Source organism: Perca flavescens, chromosome 18 (genome assembly GCF_004354835.1).
Source record: "Perca flavescens isolate YP-PL-M2 chromosome 18, PFLA_1.0, whole genome shotgun sequence".
NCBI classification, from domain to species: domain Eukaryota; kingdom Metazoa; phylum Chordata; class Actinopteri; order Perciformes; family Percidae; genus Perca; species Perca flavescens.
Genome location: NC_041348.1, coordinates 14,603,386 through 14,624,098, shown reverse-complemented (window position 1 = coordinate 14,624,098; position 20,713 = coordinate 14,603,386). Strand labels below are relative to the sequence as shown.

The 20,713-nt window shown below is 41.9% G+C and overlaps 2 protein-coding genes across 7 annotated transcripts in view; one reads left to right on the top strand and one right to left on the bottom strand.

The window, feature by feature from the left end:
* tmem244 (transmembrane protein 244) overlaps positions 1 to 20,713 on the top strand; it is a 69,138-nt gene that overhangs the window by 36,335 nt on the left and 12,090 nt on the right. For all 4 annotated transcript variants that reach the window (XM_028604791.1, XM_028604790.1, XM_028604793.1 and 1 more), the window contains exon 3: positions 14,293 to 14,386. The gene's annotated coding sequence lies outside the window, so the exon portion shown is untranslated. The remainder of the gene's footprint in view (positions 1 to 14,292; positions 14,387 to 20,713) is intronic.
* Positions 1,806 to 20,227, bottom strand: tmem200a (transmembrane protein 200A). 3 transcript variants are annotated; one of them, XM_028604787.1, is made up of 7 exons: positions 20,067 to 20,227; positions 19,824 to 19,895; positions 8,285 to 8,435; positions 7,995 to 8,129; positions 7,493 to 7,785; positions 7,162 to 7,325; positions 1,806 to 5,727 (listed from the first exon to the last, which is right to left on the bottom strand). In XM_028604787.1, the coding sequence occupies exons 4-7, from the start codon at positions 8,120 to 8,122 to the stop codon at positions 4,612 to 4,614; spliced, it is 1,701 nt and encodes a 566-aa protein (XP_028460588.1). In that variant the 5' UTR covers positions 8,123 to 8,129; positions 8,285 to 8,435; positions 19,824 to 19,895; positions 20,067 to 20,227; the 3' UTR covers positions 1,806 to 4,611. The 3 variants fall into 3 exon arrangements, with proteins under 3 accessions (XP_028460588.1, XP_028460587.1, XP_028460590.1); XM_028604786.1 differs by lacking the exon at positions 8,285 to 8,435 and having other exon boundaries at positions 19,824 to 20,227; XM_028604789.1 differs by lacking the exons at positions 8,285 to 8,435; positions 19,824 to 19,895; positions 20,067 to 20,227 and having other exon boundaries at positions 7,995 to 8,131.

Here is a 20,713-nt window from a genome sequence, read left to right as displayed (position 1 = left end):
GTTATTATCCGGGGCAGCTGAGCTAATGCAGTTCACTCTGCTGGCAGCCATTCTCCTCGGCTAATCTGCAAAGCATTCAATTTACCCTCCAGATGTGTCATAATAATTAGTCTGTTTATTAGCTGATTATGTCGGTAAACTGCCCTCATCTCTGCTATCACTGGCAAAAACACAAGGACATAACGCACGCACACACGCAATGTTTTTCACCATCTACCAACACACAAAATAAAACACTGTTATTATGAGAGAGAAGAACTAAATAAATCAATGTATGAAAAATCAATCACCCTGTGACCAGGGAGAGCTCATCTGTCTCAGGTCTTCAGTCATTCCTTCATATATACAGACTCTGTATCTGCACCCTGCACCCATGATAGCTTTTTCTGCTCAGTGTACTACCCAGATCTTACTCTGTTTATTCCAGACTTGCTGTTGCTGCTCTGTGAAATGTGAAAAGCGTCACTCTCTGCACATTTTCTTAGAGAAAGCGATGCAAAATCTGGTGTCTAGAACAGCAAATTTAAAAGCTTTCGTTACATGAGTACAGGTTAATAACAATATAATCTAATATAAATAAGTATTTTGCAAGTTAAAGTATAAGGCTGTTCTTCCATATTTCTCATATTGCCAACAAACCCAAAGAAGAGACCAAAATAAACAATGTTAGTTTTTCTGTCAATTATTTTTCCATACACTGTCTTTGGCATTCAGCTACAAGCTAATTCATATATCTACATATATACCTCGTGCACGTTATGTCATTTTGCACAATTTTTGCAAGACTGTGAGTCTCTCCAACAGACTCTCAGTCCCTCAGCTAGCTGAAGTATGTGTCACAGCCGAGGAGGTGAGAAGGCGCGAGCTGTGTCTCCGTAACACATTGGCTCGCGATTGAACAACACCCAGATGATGCAGAGAGATGGAGCATGTTCATGTGCTACCTCGGAAAGAGGAAACTGAGATGTGGAAGCACCACCTGCCGAATCATCAAGGGTTACTGAGAAGAGGCACTTGCATTTAGATTCTCTGGGTTTATTTCCATGCACACAGTAAAACATTAGGAACATTTGATTCAATTGCTGCCATTACTCAGCCATCTGTCTTAAAGGGAGATGCACTTAGCAACCAAAATGTAGTTAAAGGAAGTCCTGTATCCCAAGTGCCTTTTGTGCCTTGGCTAGTGAGACTTTGATGCAACATTAGGGAAAAAGACTCAAAAACTGTGAGGGTCTGTATGGTCATGGTTGTTTAGATTATTTCTTTTATGATAGTAAATGGACTGTAGAAGGGACACAAGGTCAATCTTGCATCCAAATGTTTCCTGGCAACAAGATGCTCCGTTATACGATTAAAATTGCAACACGGAGTGAACTGCTGAAGGCAAAACTATTCCTTCAAAAGGACTTCAGCCTTTCATTTCACATTCACATCAAAATCTTGACAAAGAGAGTGTAGGAAAGCTTTAACAGAACGAGGCATTTTTTATTTTTTACTAGCTTAATGTTAACTAGATGCGACATCATCCATCTCTGCTGCCTCAATATGTTTCTTGCCTTCGGAAAGGGTTAGGATTATCATCTGTGCCCTCGATAACAGAGAGGATGAGACAGCATCATCAGTCTCCTGCTTTTGAAGTGTGTGTGTGTGTGTGTGTGTGTGTGTGTGTGTGTGTGTGTGCGCGTGTGTGCATGTGTGCGTGCGTGTGTGTGTGTGTGTGTGTGTGTTGTTCACACAGAGCTGTGGAGCAGAAGGTAATTGTCGTTGACTCATCCAGACCTTTGCTTATTATTTTGTTATGCAGGGGACGAAGAGAGGAGGAGGACGACAGAGAGAAGGAGGAATAAGTGATGTAATCGGAAAGTGGTGTTTAGATGTAGGGTCAGACGTGTGTTGGTACGTGTATGTGTGTGTCCGCTCACTGACCCCTGATAAGAGCTCCTAAATTTGAATCCTTGCGTAAGAATCAGTATTGGTCAAACACACTCATTGGGACAAAACAACCTTTCAGTGAAAATACTATTTATTTTGGACGTTGACCCATAAACTGCTGGGAACCAGTTAATGAAGCTCTCCTGTACAATTCCTGCACTCTTAAAAAGGGCTCCTTTGTGTTGAGTTGTGTTGATGTTTTATCGTTCACATGTGTTGCATTAAAGTTAGCACAAAAGAGGTTTGAACAACACTGATAAATGTGTTCCAAAAATGACTGAATGAATGTCTTTAAGGTAGATGACAAACCAAACAGAACCTGAAACAGAGATATCGAGCAACACAAAGGCGTCATACAGTATCAGCTCCTATACTAAAGATAGACAAGAGCAATGTTCAGTTTGGGACAACTCACCTTGTCAACATGTTAATAACAAAATATGCTGAGACATTATTACTATGTTGCTCAGTAGCTGACTTCCTGAATTCAAACCTGCAATCGTCATCATCACGTGGTGAATATTGTCCCAAAGATTATAAACAAATAAAAAGCAACACAAGATGTGCCAAAGGCAACTGTAGAAGAAAACGGCATGGCTTACATTTTAAAGTCCAACTGAAATTACATTTGGACATTCCTTTTTGCAGTCAAATATCTAATGTCAACATGTTTTTTTTTTTTTTTTTTTTTTTAATGCATTGTTTATAGTTTTGTGTCTGTTTTCTTAAGGTCTTGGGGGAAATAACAGAAATGCTCCTTTTCGTCTCAGCCGGTCGGAGAGGCGTGTCTTTGTTTGATTGACAGTACCTTGCAGGCTGCCAGAGTGCCGGTGTTACACCGTAGGGAACGAGAGACAAAGTAAACAAACTTGTGCTGTAGTGTACACGTCATGTGCAGACGGTGTTAAAAACCAGCATCTACGGTAACTGAACCAAAGTTCTGTTTGCAGGTACTTCTACATGCTGTTTAATGTGCTGCAGCTGAGCAGCTCATTAGCTATGTAGCCTGCAAACTGATGTTGCTGTTCACTTTTCCTCAGTGAATGTTTGTTTGGTCGCTCGTTCAACAACTACAAGGACAAGACGTGTATTTTCAATTTTGTAGGTTAGATAAGAAGGAAACGATAGCAGGAAAGCAAATATGGGTTGTTGTTTAAAAGCAGATATGTATGCTGTAGCAGACAAGACAACTTCAGTTGGACTTTAAATATTACAGCTTCCTGGATTTATACACACAGTTTATACATATAGCACAAGATAAATGTGCATATGGTGATTTACTGTTGGCTCGAGTGAAATGGCAGTACATTACAGTCTTATTTATACAGATTTTTGTTTCAAATATTGTTTTTTCAATAGTGCAGAGTAAAGAAATTGTTGATTGACTTGAAATGAATCAATGACATTTCTCTTAATCAATTGTCATTTAACAAGTAGAAGTACCTCAGATGTGATTATTTGTCATAAGTTTTGACATTTAGAGCATTGATTGATCAAAATACCGAACTAATGAGAATAATCATTGGTTACCAACCTAATTTATCATACTTCATACTCAAGTCTATAAATATTCAAATGTTAGGGCTTTCTCTAATACTGAATAGCTTTGTGAATAGCTCTAAAAAAATGATCAATGTAGACAGCGTGATATCCTGAGTAAAGTCAATCAAGATCTTTTCTAGTAAGAAATAAACTCAAGATGCCTCTAGAAAAAAGCCATAGACGAGAGATTGTTACTCGTAGTTTTCTAGCAGACATACAAAACTTCTTACTATATTTCTTGGGGAAAGGGCAGCAAGGGCAACATTGACTCCGTTATTGTATTTTGCAGCCTGCAGCATCTTGATTTAACTCATATCTGTGCTGTAGCGTATTTATGTTATAGTAACTGGTTTTGTTTGACTTGTGTGGATGTCTACATCTCTGAGGATCAGACAGACACACAGGCATACATGAACCACCTTATAAACAAATCCTGTACTACTAAGATATGTCTTTTGGAGCCTCGTCGCTGCAGTATGCCATTACGTGTTCTTATATAGGTTTACACCAGGCTATAAGTTACAAGCTGATTCTGGTTAAGTTTTCATATCTGTTTTTGTGTCGAGACTAGTAGATCAATTGAAAATGATCATTATTAGCCACAGTGCGTCTATGCAACCATATTAAGCACTTTGTAGCTTTGTTTTTTTAAAGCTTCTTGTATTCTGATATTTAACTGTCCATGCTTATTTCTCAGGTTGTGCTTGTGACATTGTTATAAAAGATTTGCCTTTGTGTCACTGCCACCTGCAGAGAGAGAAACTTAGTCAAAGTGCTTCCAGTGTGTCCTTGATTTCACCAGCAGCTGCTGGAATGAAAGCATTTAACACTATGTATAAAGGAGACTGATGATGTGATTTATTTTTTATTGATCCCTGTAGGGAACGTCTCCCTCAGTCAGAGCTCACAGGTCAGGGTCAAATACGGACCAGCACCTCTGGACCTGGTACAGCAGACGTTCAGCGTCCCTGAACCTTCTACTGCGCAAGATGGACCATTACTCACTACTCTCCAGCCTGCTGCTCAAAAAAAAAGTTTCTTTGAAACCACGTTTAAGTTTCCTCTCTCCTGCGCTGTACACTCATACTGTTTGGAGACAAATTTACAGAACTGTCTTCAAGCTTTAGTTCAGCGTCTTCAGAATCGAGTCTCAGAGCTGCCCCTCTTCAGTGTACTGCTGTTAAACTCGTCGTGCTCAAAACTCAGATTATTATGCGACCTGGATATCATTAGGAGCTTCTCCCGCTTACTGTAGTCGCGCCTGTCTGTAACAGACATTGACGCATCTAACAGCCGCTCCCCTTGCTCGCTTTCCCTGTCCTCCAGCCGCATGTAGCCTTTACTGCTGCCCCGATTGCCACTGTTACTACGGCTGCTGTTGCTACGGTCGAGGCGAGGCCAGCTGGGGTGCTTGCGCTGCTCGGGGTGCACGCTGAGCATGCTCGGCCTACGCTCCAGGTCCAGAGATTTGGAGTGGCTGCCGAGCATGTGCAAGGAGGAGTTGGAGCCAAAGTCACTCCTTGCTGCTCCCGGGGAGAGCCAGCAGCCTGAGGTAGAGGAGGGAGCAGGGGAGAGGGAGCAAGAGGAGACAGAGGAGCAGCGAGAGGAAGAGGAGGCCGAGTTACTCCGGTGTAAGCTTGGCGGTTTGGAGGCCTTGGCAACAGATGGTACAGGAACCACCAGAGACTCCATGGAGCTCAGAGGCTGTGACGTCTGCCCGCCTCTCCTCTCTCCTCCTCTCTCCTCCTCAGTTATCGCCTCCATCTCCGGCTCGTCAATAACGCAGTTGTTGAGTTTTATAACGGGGAGAGTAAAAGCAGATAAGGAGGAGGAAACGATAGAGCGTGCATGGTGTCCTCCCTTCCCCCCATCTCCGTCCACTGACCACTGGTGGCGTACTGAATCTGAGCGAGCCAGCCCGAGGCCCGGGCCGCAGAAGGGGCGATCCTTGTAGAGTGGCGCCAGCAGCCCCGCAAAGTTACAATCCAGCTTAGCCTGCCCAATGTGTCTGTGAAACTCCTCGTTCCCTAACAGCCCCTCCTCTTCTTCTGTAGACCCTCCCCCTCCGGCCCGAGAGGAATACGCCAGGGGAGAGTTGCTGGCCAACCAGGCTGCGTTATCGGCTCCAAAGGCTCGAAGATCCCCAACTTCTCTTGCATAGGTGCTGTTGCGGTGATGGTGTTGCTTTTGCTCTCTCTGCCTGAGGCGATGGATGTCAATGACGGTGGAGTACATGTCTCTCATGTGGATTATCTAGTGCAGAAGAGAAATATATTAATAGTATTACATGTCGCAGAGATGGGGACTCGAGTCCGAGACTCTTGACTTGAGGCGCACTTAAGTCGCACAAACATTGACTTCAGACTTGACTTGTGAATCGACCAAAAAGACTTCAGGCTTGACTTGGACTCAAGCTTCAAGACTCGTCAACAACCTGTTTTCATGCAATTATTTTTACTTTTCAAATCTAAATTCATTCATGTATTTCTATTTTCTTTTATTGGCGCATATATACGTTGGGGAAACGTATGACGAGCTGTATGTCCCCTGCCCTTTGCCATATGCAACGTAACGCAAGCACTATGCCTTATGTGCACGCTCTCACATATCAGAAAATGCATTGACGATGGCGACACCAAGTCCTCCCGGAGTTGTGCCTTTTGTCATTAGTTTTGCTTTCAATAACTTCGTAAACAGTGGCAGTAAGTGAACAGCTACATGCAAGGTGTGTGGCACCAAGATAAATGATGGCAGATCAACAACGTCGAACTTCATCAGGCATCTCAAAACGCACCCAGATAGGTCAGTCACTTGCTAATGTGAAAGAGAAGTTAAATTTAGCATATATCGTCACAGGTAACAAGCTAAGCATCGCAAAGTGTTGTGCTAATGCTGGGAACAGGCACATAGTATCGTTATAGTTGTATCCAGATCAGATGGCCAGATACTTGAGACTTGACTTGAACTTGAATAATTTACTTATCTTGTTTGTTTGTTTGTTTGTTTCTTTCTTTCTTTTGTTTGTAAAGCGTCTTTGAGTTCCATGTAAAGCGCTATATAAAATGTATGTATTATTATTATTATTATTATTATTATTATTATTATTAACTTGCCCCTCAAAGAATTGCCCAAAAAATGACTTGTGAACATCTCTGACGTGTCGTAGCATAAGTTGGATAAATTGGATGACCTGAGAATATGTTACATATTCTTTTAAATGTGTGTGTGTATGTTGGATGTTTTGTGACCTGAATCGAATCAAAGAAGAAAAAGAGGGCATAAGAGCAGAAGAAATGTGATCAGAGGGGAACTGCAGAGCTAGGGATATTATGAGGTTGGCAGAAATATGATTTGCATGTTAGTAGAGATGATGAATATGGATGACTGCACTGTGCATGCCCCTCATTTTGTAGAGAGTGGAGGAAGAACTGAAATGAGAATACATTGTTGGGGAGGAATATTATAATTACATATTCTATTGACTCAAGTTTTGTTTTTTAGAATTGAAAAACCTGTTCTAAATTGTCCTTCATAACCTTTTGTACAACCGATCTCTGCACATTATCAGTGTTTCCAACGTGGCAAGGCAATATCACTTCTGTTTATATTTCCTGTTACAGTTTGTCGGCTAGCATGTAGACCCTCCAAATCCGCTGGCAACTCTAGTATTTAATTTGTACTACCTACCTTAGTTTCTCTGTCTCTGTTTTCATGAAGAATGGCATTAGCACAGATGAAGATGAAAATCCCAATGCCCATTGTGAAGGGCCCGAACATCTTCATCCTCTCAGAGTGACGATGCTGTTCCAGGAAGCGTGTCAGAGCGCCCCCAGTCTGCTTGGAGGGCGAACCTACATGCAGAGCGTAGGAGCCATTCAACATAAGGAATTTGAATTTATAAACCATAGAGCAGAAAAAAAGTAAAGATAAACTGACTCAGTCCATTTTAAAAAATCACCCTTCAGAAGCAATTTAATGACACAACCGTGGTTAACTTTTCATTCCTGTGCTCACTGACCTTGCACATTATGACTCGTGCTGGAGTTAGCCACGTCCTTGTCTGTGACGGCCACCATGGCTCTGTTTCCTTCTCCTGTGGCAGATGTTCCTCCAGATGTTGCTGGGTTAGATCCTCCTCCGGTCGACGATCTGGCCGAGGGCATGGTTTCACTGTGGGGCCAGTAACCCAGCGTCGCCATGCCGATCCCTATGGCCAAGATGACAAGTCCAAGGAGGAGGAAAAACCCGGAGGCGGAGTAGAGGCGGAGCCTACCACGTACTACCACAACATCAGTGCGTCGTTTCCGCTTTCTAAGTGAAAAGCATGGAAAGAAAACAGAAATGATATGACCTCATAAGAAGCAAGATTCCAAGACCCAGGGCTCGGTTTACACCTATCGCCATTTCTAGCCAATGGGGGACCATAGGCAGGCTGGGGGAACGCATATTAATGTTAAAAAAACTCATAAAGTGAAATTTTAATGCATTTTAATATTGAAATTATGAAGTCTAAGAATTACCTGGGGGCAGCTTCTGGGGCGGAGTTTCCCAGGCCCGGCGATGTAGGTAAGGGCCGGTGCTGAGAGCGGGCGGAGTCTTGGCGTTTTAGCTTAGCCAAGCCTGTTAGCACACCTGCTGCTGCAGTCATACTTAACCTGCAGATACACATGCAGCAGCATATTAGTAATACCTTTAAAATGTACTGTACGTCCAGCATCTGGTGTGTACCCTGGGACTAAACGACCACTTATGCAGAGCTGTTTGACAGTTTAGCAGTGATACAGATGTAAGAACACAAAAATGTACACACCCAGTACAATCGCCTCTGTTTACTGGTGATGTTTATGTTGTTGGCCGTCAGCCTTCAGGACAACATGTGCAGGGCTGTGCGTGCGTGCGTGCATGCGTGTGTGTGTAGTCAAACATTTACGCTTGCAGGAGGTTTGTTGACTGCTTTCTCCCTGTGTGTATGAGAGAGAAACTCAGGAAACAAGATAAGAGATAAACACACATGGCTTGTGTTTAAAAAAAATCTTGGATCATTGTATTCATTTTAATTCAAATCCATCATTTGTATTTTTATTGTTGGCATTGTTGACTATTTACATTGTTGTTGTAGTTATAAAATTGGAAACACAGTGCTGAAATATTCAAATTAATCATAGTCTCTCTGCTCATCAGCTGCTCAGATGTCTATCTATTAATAGTTTTTAAGGGGAAAATGGTTTAAAACAAACGCAGGCTTATTCCGGAAGAATCATTTGGTTTCTAAATGCCTGTTAATCTGGGCTCACATGAACATTAGCACTGTCCTGTTTAGCAATAAGAGGATTAAACTGAATAAATCTGATGTTGAATATCCAAGGTGGATAGCAATTTCAAGTATTCCTCTTCAGATCAAATTCTGGCAAAGGTATCTAACTTCATTGTGTCAAATGAATTGACTGTTTTTGTTTGGTGCCATGTCCTTACTTCTGCTCTTGAACTTTAACATTTTGGTTGAAAATATGAAACTAAAAGTCACCACAGTAATCCCCAGCAGTTGAGGTGTCAGGTGACATACACTGGTAAGATTGAATCACCATCTCAATTTAAGCACCACCTTCACATGGAATTTTTGGAATTTTTAAAACAGTTTGCATATTTTTTCTCGTTCCTACACACGTTTAACATACTGTTATGAGCATTATTTGAGGGTTTAAGATCTAGAAGGGCCACCAGCATAACTGTGAAAACACAACGGGAGCAGCTATTTTTATTTCGGCGCCCAAGTTATCCAGTCTGTCCGTTCATACCGGGCGCGGAGCGTGCGTGTCGGCCTGAGCGCTGCAGCGATCGTTTTGGCGTCGCCTCTATTTCTTGGGCGAGACGCGAGCGAATGTGTCTAGCCAGGCAGCCAGATACTTTACAAAAATAAAACCCATTTCAAAATAAAAACACCTAGGTTCGTGGTGATTTTGGCTGTCTTGACTTCTCACAGCGAGACACGCGATCAGGCACACGGAGCGAGAGACTGACTGACAGACAGAGAGAGTGACACACACACACACACACACACACACACACACACACACACAGCTACATATAGGCTACAATTACCAAAGTTTTCCCCACTCATCCTGTCTTTCTATCGGGCTATACGCTTTGCAGGATCTACAATTCACGTCCGGTGTGTTTTCACTGTAAGGTTGTAGATTAATAATAGGTCGTGTTTTTTAAATGACAAAAAAAGTATATTAAGATGTAAGTAGCAAAGTTGTTCTGAGGTATCTATTTGGTTACCAGTGTTCTGTGCCGTGTGCATGTCTGTGTATACTGTATAAGAAGATACAACCAATTTAGCATGGGAACAAGAACACACCCTTGACCTTCATCTGTCTATTTTCTAATTTCTCTCTCCCTCCTTGCTTCCGCATCTCTCTCTGTCTCTCTTTCTTCCTCCAAGAATGCACTGTAAATCTGTAGTCTGCAAATATCTCTTTCTTTCATTCTCACTTTCAGTCTGTGTGCTAATGCATTCTGGTTGTGACCCTGAATAATGTTTTTTCCTCGTTTATCTCCTTTTCCTCCACCCTAGCTGACTTTCTCATCTCATCTCTCTCTTTGTCTTTCTCCTCCCCCTAGCCTCTATCCCCTCAGATCTATTTTAATCTGTTTCTAATTTTAATTTTCTTTTATTTGGTCACGTCCTTCTTTCTCCCCTCCTTTTCTTCTACATATCTCAAAGCAACAAAGCTTTTAGTATTCAAAGTAACTGTGAATCACACACAGGACCAGACGTTCTCTCCTCCTACCCTCTTTTCTCCTTCTCACATCTTAATGTATTTTTCATGTCAATCATCTTATTGGTAATACTGCTGTAGAAGAGTGCTTTACCACAGATGGTGAATCACACAAGGACAAACACAACCAGCCTTGTTTCTCTGGTTTTTCTGCTCTCTGTCTCTCTCTCTCTCTTTCTCTCTCTTTCTCTACTTGATTCGCTCCTTTCGCTCCTTGGTGTGCGTCAAATAGGAACCCACACAAAGTTTCAAGAGCAGGGGGAGAGAGTTCCTCTGTTTACTGAGAGACGAGAAAGGGATGGATGTGAGTACAGGGGAAGGATAGAGGAAAGGAGACAGGAAAGAGAGAAAAGGGGTCTAAGTCATGACCAGAAAATGAAAGCCTGAACAAAAAGCTGAACAGTTAACAACAATGGTAAAAAAAACAATTTTGAAGGAGACAAGGTGAAATGATGAGTATAAAAGAAAGGCTTGGCAATAAAGGAGAGTGCTTTTCTTGCCGGTGATGACAGGACAGAAGCCGAAAACAAGCCAAGTGCATCTGTGATTTCAACAAGGCAGGAGTAAGAAACCAGCGGAGCTCAGAGAACGAAATGCTGCCATAACAGACGCACCGGCAGTGACCACATGAATCGACAAGTTAATATTCAGTTACTTGTGCTCAACGCCTAACATCCAATTTGTGGCTCTGTTAATCACACGGTGATCATAAGCAGACTGTATGAGTATAAATTGTAGTTTTCTCCACCTCCTATCAGAAACAACTTATAAATAAATGAGAAATCCACTGCTCCCTTTTCCACATCGCTGCCTTAATAAGCAGTTTCCTAAATTAGTGTTTAATAAATCATGACTTAGCCTCTTTGTGATCACTTTAATAATGAATTGCTCCTGCTGTTTATCTGTGCAAACTCACAGTGAGGCAACCAAACCACTGAAAAAAACATACCTTGCCCATCAGGGAGCAGATTTATTCCGTTACTGGAAACATTTGAACATTTACAGACACTCTTACATAGTTACATTAAAAAAAAAAAAAAAAAAAAAAAAAATTCCTCCTCTACAGTTCCTCTGTGATGTTATCTATAGGCGATGTCACATGATGTATTGTCCCTATAGCAACTACATGTGCTGCTGCTAGGTGACACGTTTCTATAGCAACTACCAGCTGTGTGCACAGGAATGACAGGTATATCATAATAAACACAGTCCTTTTAACAAGGGTGCATTTCTCCTGTGTAATTTAGAGTTTGGGAAAAAACAAACCTTTATGTCACAGCACATGGTCATACCTCTCTATCAATTTCAAAGATGTGTTATTGAAAGGGGGAGGAAAGGAGGAGACAACAAAGGATGCCAGAGTAGAACTGGGCAGGGGGGGGGATTTGCAAGTTGGATGAAATAAGAAGAGGGGGTAGTGAAAGGGAGAGACCACGTATGAAGAGAGGATGAGCGCAACAGAAAGGTGCTTGCTTTTTTTTTTTTTTTTTTTTTTCTTACACTCAACATGTACGCGTTAGCTTCGTGTTTGGGGTGTTAATTACATCTTCATCTATGCGATTTGTGCTGCAGCTCTACAATCCTCCACACATTAGAGAGAAAATGATGGAGCGTGTGGAAAAGAAAATAGAGGAGGTGCTTTGATCTACAAGTAACAAACTCCAGAGACTGTTTTTGACTCGAAACACGCTGAGAAAAGTTAGTCTGAAATGACACAATTCGGTGAACTGTATGCTAACACGTGATGGAGAAAGGCCTCTAATATGGACACAGGTGGAGTAAGAAGGAAAGCATGGAGGAGAGATGTAATGAGAGAGGAATGAGCAGGAAGATGAAAATGGAGTGTGGTAGGGAGAGAACAATGATCATCCATTATGTCTCCCATTATACTTACAATGTGTTTTTGTTTGTGTGTCATAAACTGTACTGGTAAGGTTAACTGAGGCCAAATTGCTCTAATAAATGTAAAAAAATAAAATAAAAAATGTGCCAGTGGCTCTTTTTTCCACCTGAGCTGGATTTAACAGACAGATACCCTGCTGCTGAAGTTAAGGTCATCTGCCATAATATCATTGAGCTGGGAGTGAAAGACTAACCTCAAAACAACACTAGTACCTTTTTTTAGTAGAGTATCATGGCCACATTTGAGATTTGGCAAATGTTCAGAATATAGAAAGGTTGTTTACTTTCTGTTCTCTTGCAAAGCCTGCTGGAACTTACCTGCATAAGTCAGGGCTGCCAACTGTCACGCAACTCGCACTATTGGCAGTTAATTTATATATTTGATTACAATGTTACAATGTTATACAGCTGTGTTTACTAAAAAGCAACCACAGTTTATTTTTAGTTTTTTTTTCACAGTTACTTTGGCAATGTAAACGTCTGTTTCCCATGCCAATAAAGCCCCTTTGAATTGAATTGAGATCAGCTGTTTTTCTGTGAACCGTAGAACACTGCGGTTAAGTGAGCCGCGCTTTAATTTTGATGCGCGTGTATTCGTGCCATTATGGTACCGGTATGAATAAAAACTCGCTTTCCAGCACTAATTTCTCACATTTTATACACCTACCAAATAAAACCATCAGCAAAGAAGTCCTAATTTGATAAATCTGTTTCCATATTAGGTTTGCTGAGAAGCATAATGGATTACTACTCAAAATGTTGACCATATACAAACAATTTGAAGTAGTTTTCCTGCATTACAGAGAAAGTCAGCTCAAATGATAGTGTAACACATTGGAAATGTCCTCATTTTTAAACTCATAAATTAAATAAATAAATGTTTTCCTTCAGAGTTTTTCTGACAGTCTAGTGTATACATACACAATCTAGTATAATATAGTATATTATAGTATAATATAGGATTAGCCTGGTTGACACCAGTAACTGATAGTGGGTCTGGGCATCACCAATGGGCGTCACCAATGGACGCCGCTTAAATGCCTTCAACCAATCAGACCAACGATCCGGGTGACGTAGCAGCGACAGCGGCATCAACAGGTTGCTGCGCTTCGGTGGCCATCATGTTGATTGTAAACAAAAAGCTGCTTGCCGTCGCTGCGCTATCGTCATCGTGTAAAGCCCGCCTCAAAGCTTGTGATTGGTGTCTCGATTTGGACAAATTGGAAATGGGCTTGAATGGGCTCTTGGCCAGACTGACTTGCAGAGCAAATCTCAAATTTGCCGGAAGTTCGTCAGGGTTTTCCCAGGCTAATATAGGATAGGATAGTGGACTAACTGTCTAAGGACCAATGTTTTATGTCTGTTAAAGGACTTTACTGTGTTGCATGTTTCAGCCCATTAACTACAAATTGTGTACACTTTATATTACATTAATCAGTAGATAATCACTTTACCAAATGTGTGCTGGGGGGAAATGCTGTGACAAATAGAAAACATTCTTTGGAAATCCTCTTAGTGTGTTTCTTACAAAAACCCAAAAAAAACATTAACCCATAATGGAAGAAGTTCATGTGATCCCTTTTACAATGTCCATGGTTGCCTTTTTGTGCCTCCCAGGTTTTATTTTTCAGACTAAATAGCCCACAAATGTGATGCTTTTTGGCAGCAGATTGTTGAACAGCCGATATCCCCACAGCTGCCAAAAACACATTAACATGGTATTTAAAACTTACCTTCCTGCTATTACGTTACTACGCAATGATAACATAACTTTAGCCAAAATAAGCTGTTTCCTGTGAGGGATAATCTTAGGATGTTTCATTTCATTTAGTTGATTTTCATTACTTCCTGCTGTGAAATGAATATGAACTGAACCCAAATGGCTGCCCAGAGGGTGGAAAGTCAAATTCAAGCTTGTGTTGCATGCTTTGTAAAAATGGTCCCCACAAACCTAAAGTAAACAGTACAGAGTAGTTATAATGGGCTGCCACATGAAAGACCGCTATTAGTATGGTCCCAGGCAGTATGTGACAGTAAGGCATCACAGAGCGTTGAGATGATGTGACACAAAGCTGTGACTTACTGATTACCACACGTTTGTCAATCCCTAATGTAATTATATTTGCTTTTCCAGAAAGACAAGGACATGATCCCTGACCACCAGCTCACCACCGGTGAACACAACTGGAAACCTTTGAGGAGGATCCGCCATCCTAGGGGGTTGGTGGGTGAGTGTTTATCAGCGCACACACATACACACACACACACACTCTCACACTCACAAGGCTGTTTTACAGTAGCCGCAGCCAAGCTGACGCGCGCCATCGTGACGTCAAAATGGCGTAGATCTCGCTGGCACGCCAGGATTTTGAGTGCGCGACAAAGCGGACACGGGAAGCATGAACGAGCTCGAGAGCAACCGGATGCCAGGATTCTCAGAGTGACTGCAAGTCTCTCATGTAAACTTACTGGGTTAAGATGAGTTCTTTTATGGCGAATGAAAGGCTTGATCCGACGAAGTAGGTCATCGAATCAAATCGAAGCATTGACGTCAATGCTGCTGCCAGTTCTTCCGTTGTTTACCTTTTTCTTCTTCTTCTAGTCCGTAGAAATAGCAAAGTCGGTAGCCTTTCCTCAGTTGCGACACCTCTGTTCAGGAGAAGACTGCAACTAGTGTCGCGACCACCAGCGCGGGTATAAATAGTTACGGCGATCCTATGACGTCACATTTGAGTACGCCAGCTTGGCTGTGGCTACTGTAAAACGGCCTTCACTCACTCACTCACTCACTCACTCACACTCACTCTCTCTCTCTCTCTCTCTCTTTTTTCTCTCTCTCTCTCTCTTACTCAGAAGAGGTCTAATTAAGCGAAAGTGAAAACACCTGTGCAGCGGCTATTGTTGCATGAACAAATTGCTTATTTTCTCCCCCCCACCCACCCACACACACACTTTAACCATGCAACTTTTACATTGAGTTGGTTCACAATACTCAAAGTCTTGTTTCCTGCCTAAGTTCTCTGTCCTTGTAGTTCTTTAAAGAAGCAGACTTTTCTTTTGATTGTGCATTTGATGTGATAACAAGATCACTGAGCAGAAAAAAAGGAGGAATTTGTATCACAGGAACAAGAATGAGCAAAAGATAAAAAGATAGCAAACGTGTGTTTGTGCATTGCTTTACTCCTACAGACTCACGGTCAATGGTGAGTCATCTGTCTGGAGAATATGTCACTTTGTGTTTTCCTGCTGACCTTTCAGCAGCACATTTTCTGATGCAAGAGCTCGAGTGTCACATCCTGCACTGTCTTTACCATCTTGTTCAGTTTTCTTCCTCATTATGTTGATGATACATACGTTTTTAGTTTTTTTTCAAGTCTTACATCCTTCACACGGATTAAATTCAGCTCTTTTCAATTGAATTAAGCTTTGAATCATCAGATCCTCATGCCAGGTGCCGCGTGTGTGTATGTGTGTGCGTGTTGTGTGTGTGATATACTGGAGTGATCCCCCTGTTAATTCTAGCAAAATGACTCATTATGTCTCCCTCACAGCCCCGGTTTTCACCCACACTCATTCTGAGGCAGGAGCTGTCCCCGACTGCCCTGCAGCAGTGTCGTCCTGGGACCTTTCCATGTGTGTCCATGTTTGGATTCTAAAGGCCCACTCTCCACAGCTTCAGAATAATTTAATTCCACTAATATAAAGTTTTCTAATAACCATTTTTATTTCAATTGCCCTTTAGAACATTCTCAGCGGAGACAGGAATAATGTCTTAAATCAGATAAACCTGAATATTTTCCTCAGATGGGATGAAATCGTATTATCAGGTGGTGGTTTGGTGGGCTTGCCTATCATTTTCGGAGCGACAAAGGGAAGGAAATGCTAACCTCCCAGAGGGGTATTTAAACAGGATTATCCAGTTACTGGATGCGTGTGAAGGAGGATTAGCTGATATGTCGCCTGACTTTTTAATGAGTCTCAAATTAAACTCAGATGCAGTTCTGCGTAAAGTGTTTGGCAGCGAACAATGTCTCACTAAAAGCCATGTGACTCAGTAAGTCCCCCTTGTATTTCAAACAGCTCTCAAGGTGACAGTTACTCCTATCCTTTTAAAAAAAACAGTTTGCTGTTTTGTTTGATGTTTGACCTTCACAGTGCAGGGTCATGTATGTGCAGAGGGTTACACTGATACTGATAATATGCAACTTCTTTCTTTTCTTTTCTTTTTGTCTAATTGCCATACCTGAATGGGAAAACTTATAACCGAAGAACTGCAAGGCCAAAATGCATGCATTAGGCTGCATTAGAAACTTAAATCTTCTAATTTCTGAAAATGTGCTTGTTTAGCATGTGATCAAAACACAACCTACACTACATCAGTTTAAACATGGTTAAAAACAGGTTTTTTAGTCCCCATCTTTAAGAAGTAAGATTTTAAAAACAACAACTAAAACATCCTTTATGCCACACTATGTTAAACACCACAAATACATTTTATATCTTGTCAACAACACCTGTATAAAGTTTCAATCCGCTAGGCCTAACCGTCTTAGCCTGGTCCTACCAGACTCTCGTACATTTCATTTGTAGAGTCTGGCCTCTCTCCATTGATACGTGTTAACTTCCTTGAAGGCGGGTACTCTGTTGAAGTTTAAAACTATTGGATCTGCCCAGAGCCACTCTGGATCTGCCATAACCAATCGCTAACGTTTGGTCGTGACGTAGTCATGCGCATGTGCGAGTGGAGACTGACAACAACAATCAGCTTATATTTAGCATTAACATTGCTAGCGTTAGCCTTAGCCAACTTTGAAAAAGTAACTTAGATTAGATAGATTACTTGATTTTAAAAGTAACGAAGTTAGATTACAAGTTACTTTATTAGTTACATTCAGCAACTGCCGACAACACCCCTACAGCCTCAACATAAAAATGACAACCGGTTTACTGTGATGCAGCTCAGCTTTGCCAGTAGTAGGATCTGGTTTATTATGGCATGAAAGAGAGCGAGTCAACCGTGTTTAAGGGCAGCATTTCCGCTACAACATAGGCCTACTGCCTGACCAACTTCTTCAACTCTCCCCCACTTACTGGTTTTGCACCGAAGTCCAGCTTTTGTTGTTTGGGTGGTGGGGGACCTCCTCTCTGCTTCGCTCCACCTGCTGGGACTTGCTCTGTAAGTTTGACTGCAGCGCTGCGACTCCAAATGTTTCTTCAGATTTGACGTAGTGTTTTTGTAGCTAGATAGCACTTTGTCGCCACCAGCACAGAGTGTACAACAAACCTTAATATTGCCGTCTTTAGCTGACACAAACTCTAAATAGTGACTGTATTTCCAGCTAGAAGTGCGCATCTCTCTCCTCCCCCACCTTTACGTTTGTGTCGCTGCGTGGTACACGTGAACTGTCCACATGCTGAAAACGTGACTTGTCGCATACGTGACTTCACTCCCCGAGACGCAAGAAGAAAGCAAAAATATATATTTTTACTAAGGAAAATGACAAAAATAGTAACGCACAGTGACTTGGATAAATAACTTTAATCGGATTACTGGTTTGGAAATAGTAACGTGTTAAATTACTCGTTACTGAAAAAAGTGGTCAGATTAGAGTAACACGTTACAAGTAACGCGTTACGTGGCATCACTGTTCACCACTAACGGAGCGAGCTGGAAAATCAAACTTTTCCCGAACCCCGTGGGGAGGAGGGCCACAACATCATGGCCACCAACACAACTCAGCAAATATTGTTCACTTCTGTGACATTTAAAAAAAACATACTGACGCATTTAGATTAATTGTAATACCTTGTTACATTCAAGCAAATGTTCCTGATCTTTTTTTTTTTCTCCACAAAACATGCATGTGACTGCTGGCTTTTGAAGCAAATTTAACATAGTGGCCAAACGATGGACTTGCAACTCCCTGCCCGTTATGTACTCTCGCTTTGCCAGACCTTCCTCCACAGCGCTGCGGAGGAGGGTCTAGTTAGTCCACACTGCATTCTGGGAAGGGAGAAAAACATGCAACAGAAAAAAAAGATTGGACAGATAGTCTAGCTAGCTGTCTGGATTTACCATGCAGAGATCTGAGGAGCAGTTAACCATAGTCCTGATGAATCGACCGGAGTTGAAAATTCCAACACAAAGAACGTGGAAGGTACCGGACATCTGGCCGAAAAGAGTGAAATCCGGCAGAATTTCCGGCGGCACCGGAGCAATCCCGGAAGTGGAACATAGTGGATATAGATTACCCGTTATGTGATGCCCTGTGGCCCAAACAATTTTTTCCCACATGGCGAAAGAGACTTCTGTAAATCAGTGGATACTTTTTTTGAACATCACAACCCCCACTAAATGACTGGTTTCACTATCAGAATCCCAATCGTCATGATTGACGTGTTGAAAGCCAATGAAGCTCGTTCTAACATGGCTGCGCAGAAACACGACACATTCCATTGAAGTTCCACACTAAGAGCACTTGCTTGACGTCTGGGGCTGTCTTAGGGCAGACTGATCTCATTAAATGGCGTATGTATGACACGCCAATTCGTATGCCAGTATTGGCGTGTTATCAAGACGCATACTCGCTTTTTAGTGTGTTTATCAACGCCATTTGGCCTCCATTGACTAACAGTACCTTGATAACATCGCCAAGTGGCGTGTATGTTTACGTCCGCTGCATACAGCGTAGACATACACGCGGAAAGCTCAAAATGCGTACAGATAACACGCCACTTGGCTCAAGAAAGTGGGCACGTAAGTTTACACAAAGTCATGATATCACGTTGCTCAGGGTGAAAACTAAACAGACAAAGGTGAGGATACTTTCATTGTGTAGCCAGAAAACGATAAACAAGCATACCACGCAACACGGTGCAGGACGATCCTTGTAGACGGAACAAGTTCGGTGAACGAAACAAACACATCTGAACTACTGTAACCTTTCAAGAGTTTTTACAGTCATCACGTTTCTCTGTTCCCAGCGTACTGCTGAGTAAGAGCAGGATTTTGTGACCTCACAACTGGAAGCCAATCATTGTCCAAAATGAAAGTACACAAATATGATGCATGAATGTATAATAAAAATGTTTGTTAACCATATAGACTTTATAATGAAGTAAGAGACAACTTGTGCCTATCGATTTCTGGATTTTTCAATGAGAGGAGTATGTAATTTTAAGATATTTTAAGTTTTTTGCAGAAAACACAATGTATTTATCTTTAAACATGAGGGTTATGACTGAAGAAATAACCAATGATGAACTTTGACCCATCTTTGAAAACATGAATATTGACATAATGCCTCGTTAGGATTGATTGTTGTATTCCCTCCCCATACATCAATAAAACACACACACACACACACACACACACACACACACACACACACACACACACACACACAAGCATAGCCTACAATACGCTGGACTATCTTAAAATCATATTAAAGCTTAAAACGCCATCAATTACAGTAGATGGCTCATTGATGTAGCCACTAATGGTTATCAGTCTGTCAGGAGCTGATGACTCATGTTTAACTTCCTTTTTCTTTAAATATTAATCAAAACGTCATTAAACATGGATGGGAATAAAAGGATAGACTGTATAGCTGTCAACTTGGATTGTTTAAGAGTTGGAGAGTTCAAACACAGCTCAGGTCTTACCTTAGCAGAGATCCGAGTGTTTCACTGTCACTGTGCCATTAGGCATGGAAAGGGTAGCCTATAGGCTATAACCTGGGGGAAAGTAAAAAGCCATTTGAAGGCAACTTCCACTGAAATGCCATGCCGTAAAAAAAATCAAATGACAGGAGGCAGTTCAGCTCCAGCGCAGGGCTTGGGAACAGCAGCACAGTTCAATTGGGTTTGCGAGTTTTTAAAGTGTCTTATGTTGTTGACTTTATTTACCGCGGAGCACGTTTTCCGCCATACGGAGACGATGTGCGGTCAGGACAATGAGGGCGCTCCTTATTACGACTCGAGGGAAATCCTTTAAAACATTCCGCCTATTTAAAGTCGTAAACGCTCAGGTTGTAATTTCCCTGCGGAAAATATTCCTTGTTTCATATGGGGGGACTACAAAAGCCGCTGATGTGAAGTCCCTCCTGGGCGTAAAACACTCTCCCGATATTCGCATCCAAAAACTTGACTTCACGTCAAAGAAAAGAAAAAAAAAGATACAACTCTCTTGTAGAAATTCTCGGCATCACGTTGTTCCATCTGAACGAAAAACGTTGAACGGCGAGTAAAGCGTATTTTTAGTCCTCTGAGTCGGAGAGACGCGGGCAGCCCCATCCAATTCCTCCAATAAAGCGCTTGTGGGAATGCGAGAGGCTTTCACCGCGCGTGCGCGCGCGCGTGTGTGTGTGTGTGTGTGTGTGTGTGTGTGTGTGTGTGTGTGTGTGTGTGAGAGAGAGTGTGTGAGAGACATGGGGGTGAGTGGTTTGTATGAGCTCTGGGAAGCTGTATGCTTATGGAGGAAAACAAGGCACTGTGCCATGCTTTTCTTGCATGTGCAAGGCGCAGACGTTAAGGGGATGACTGGTTATGAGGAA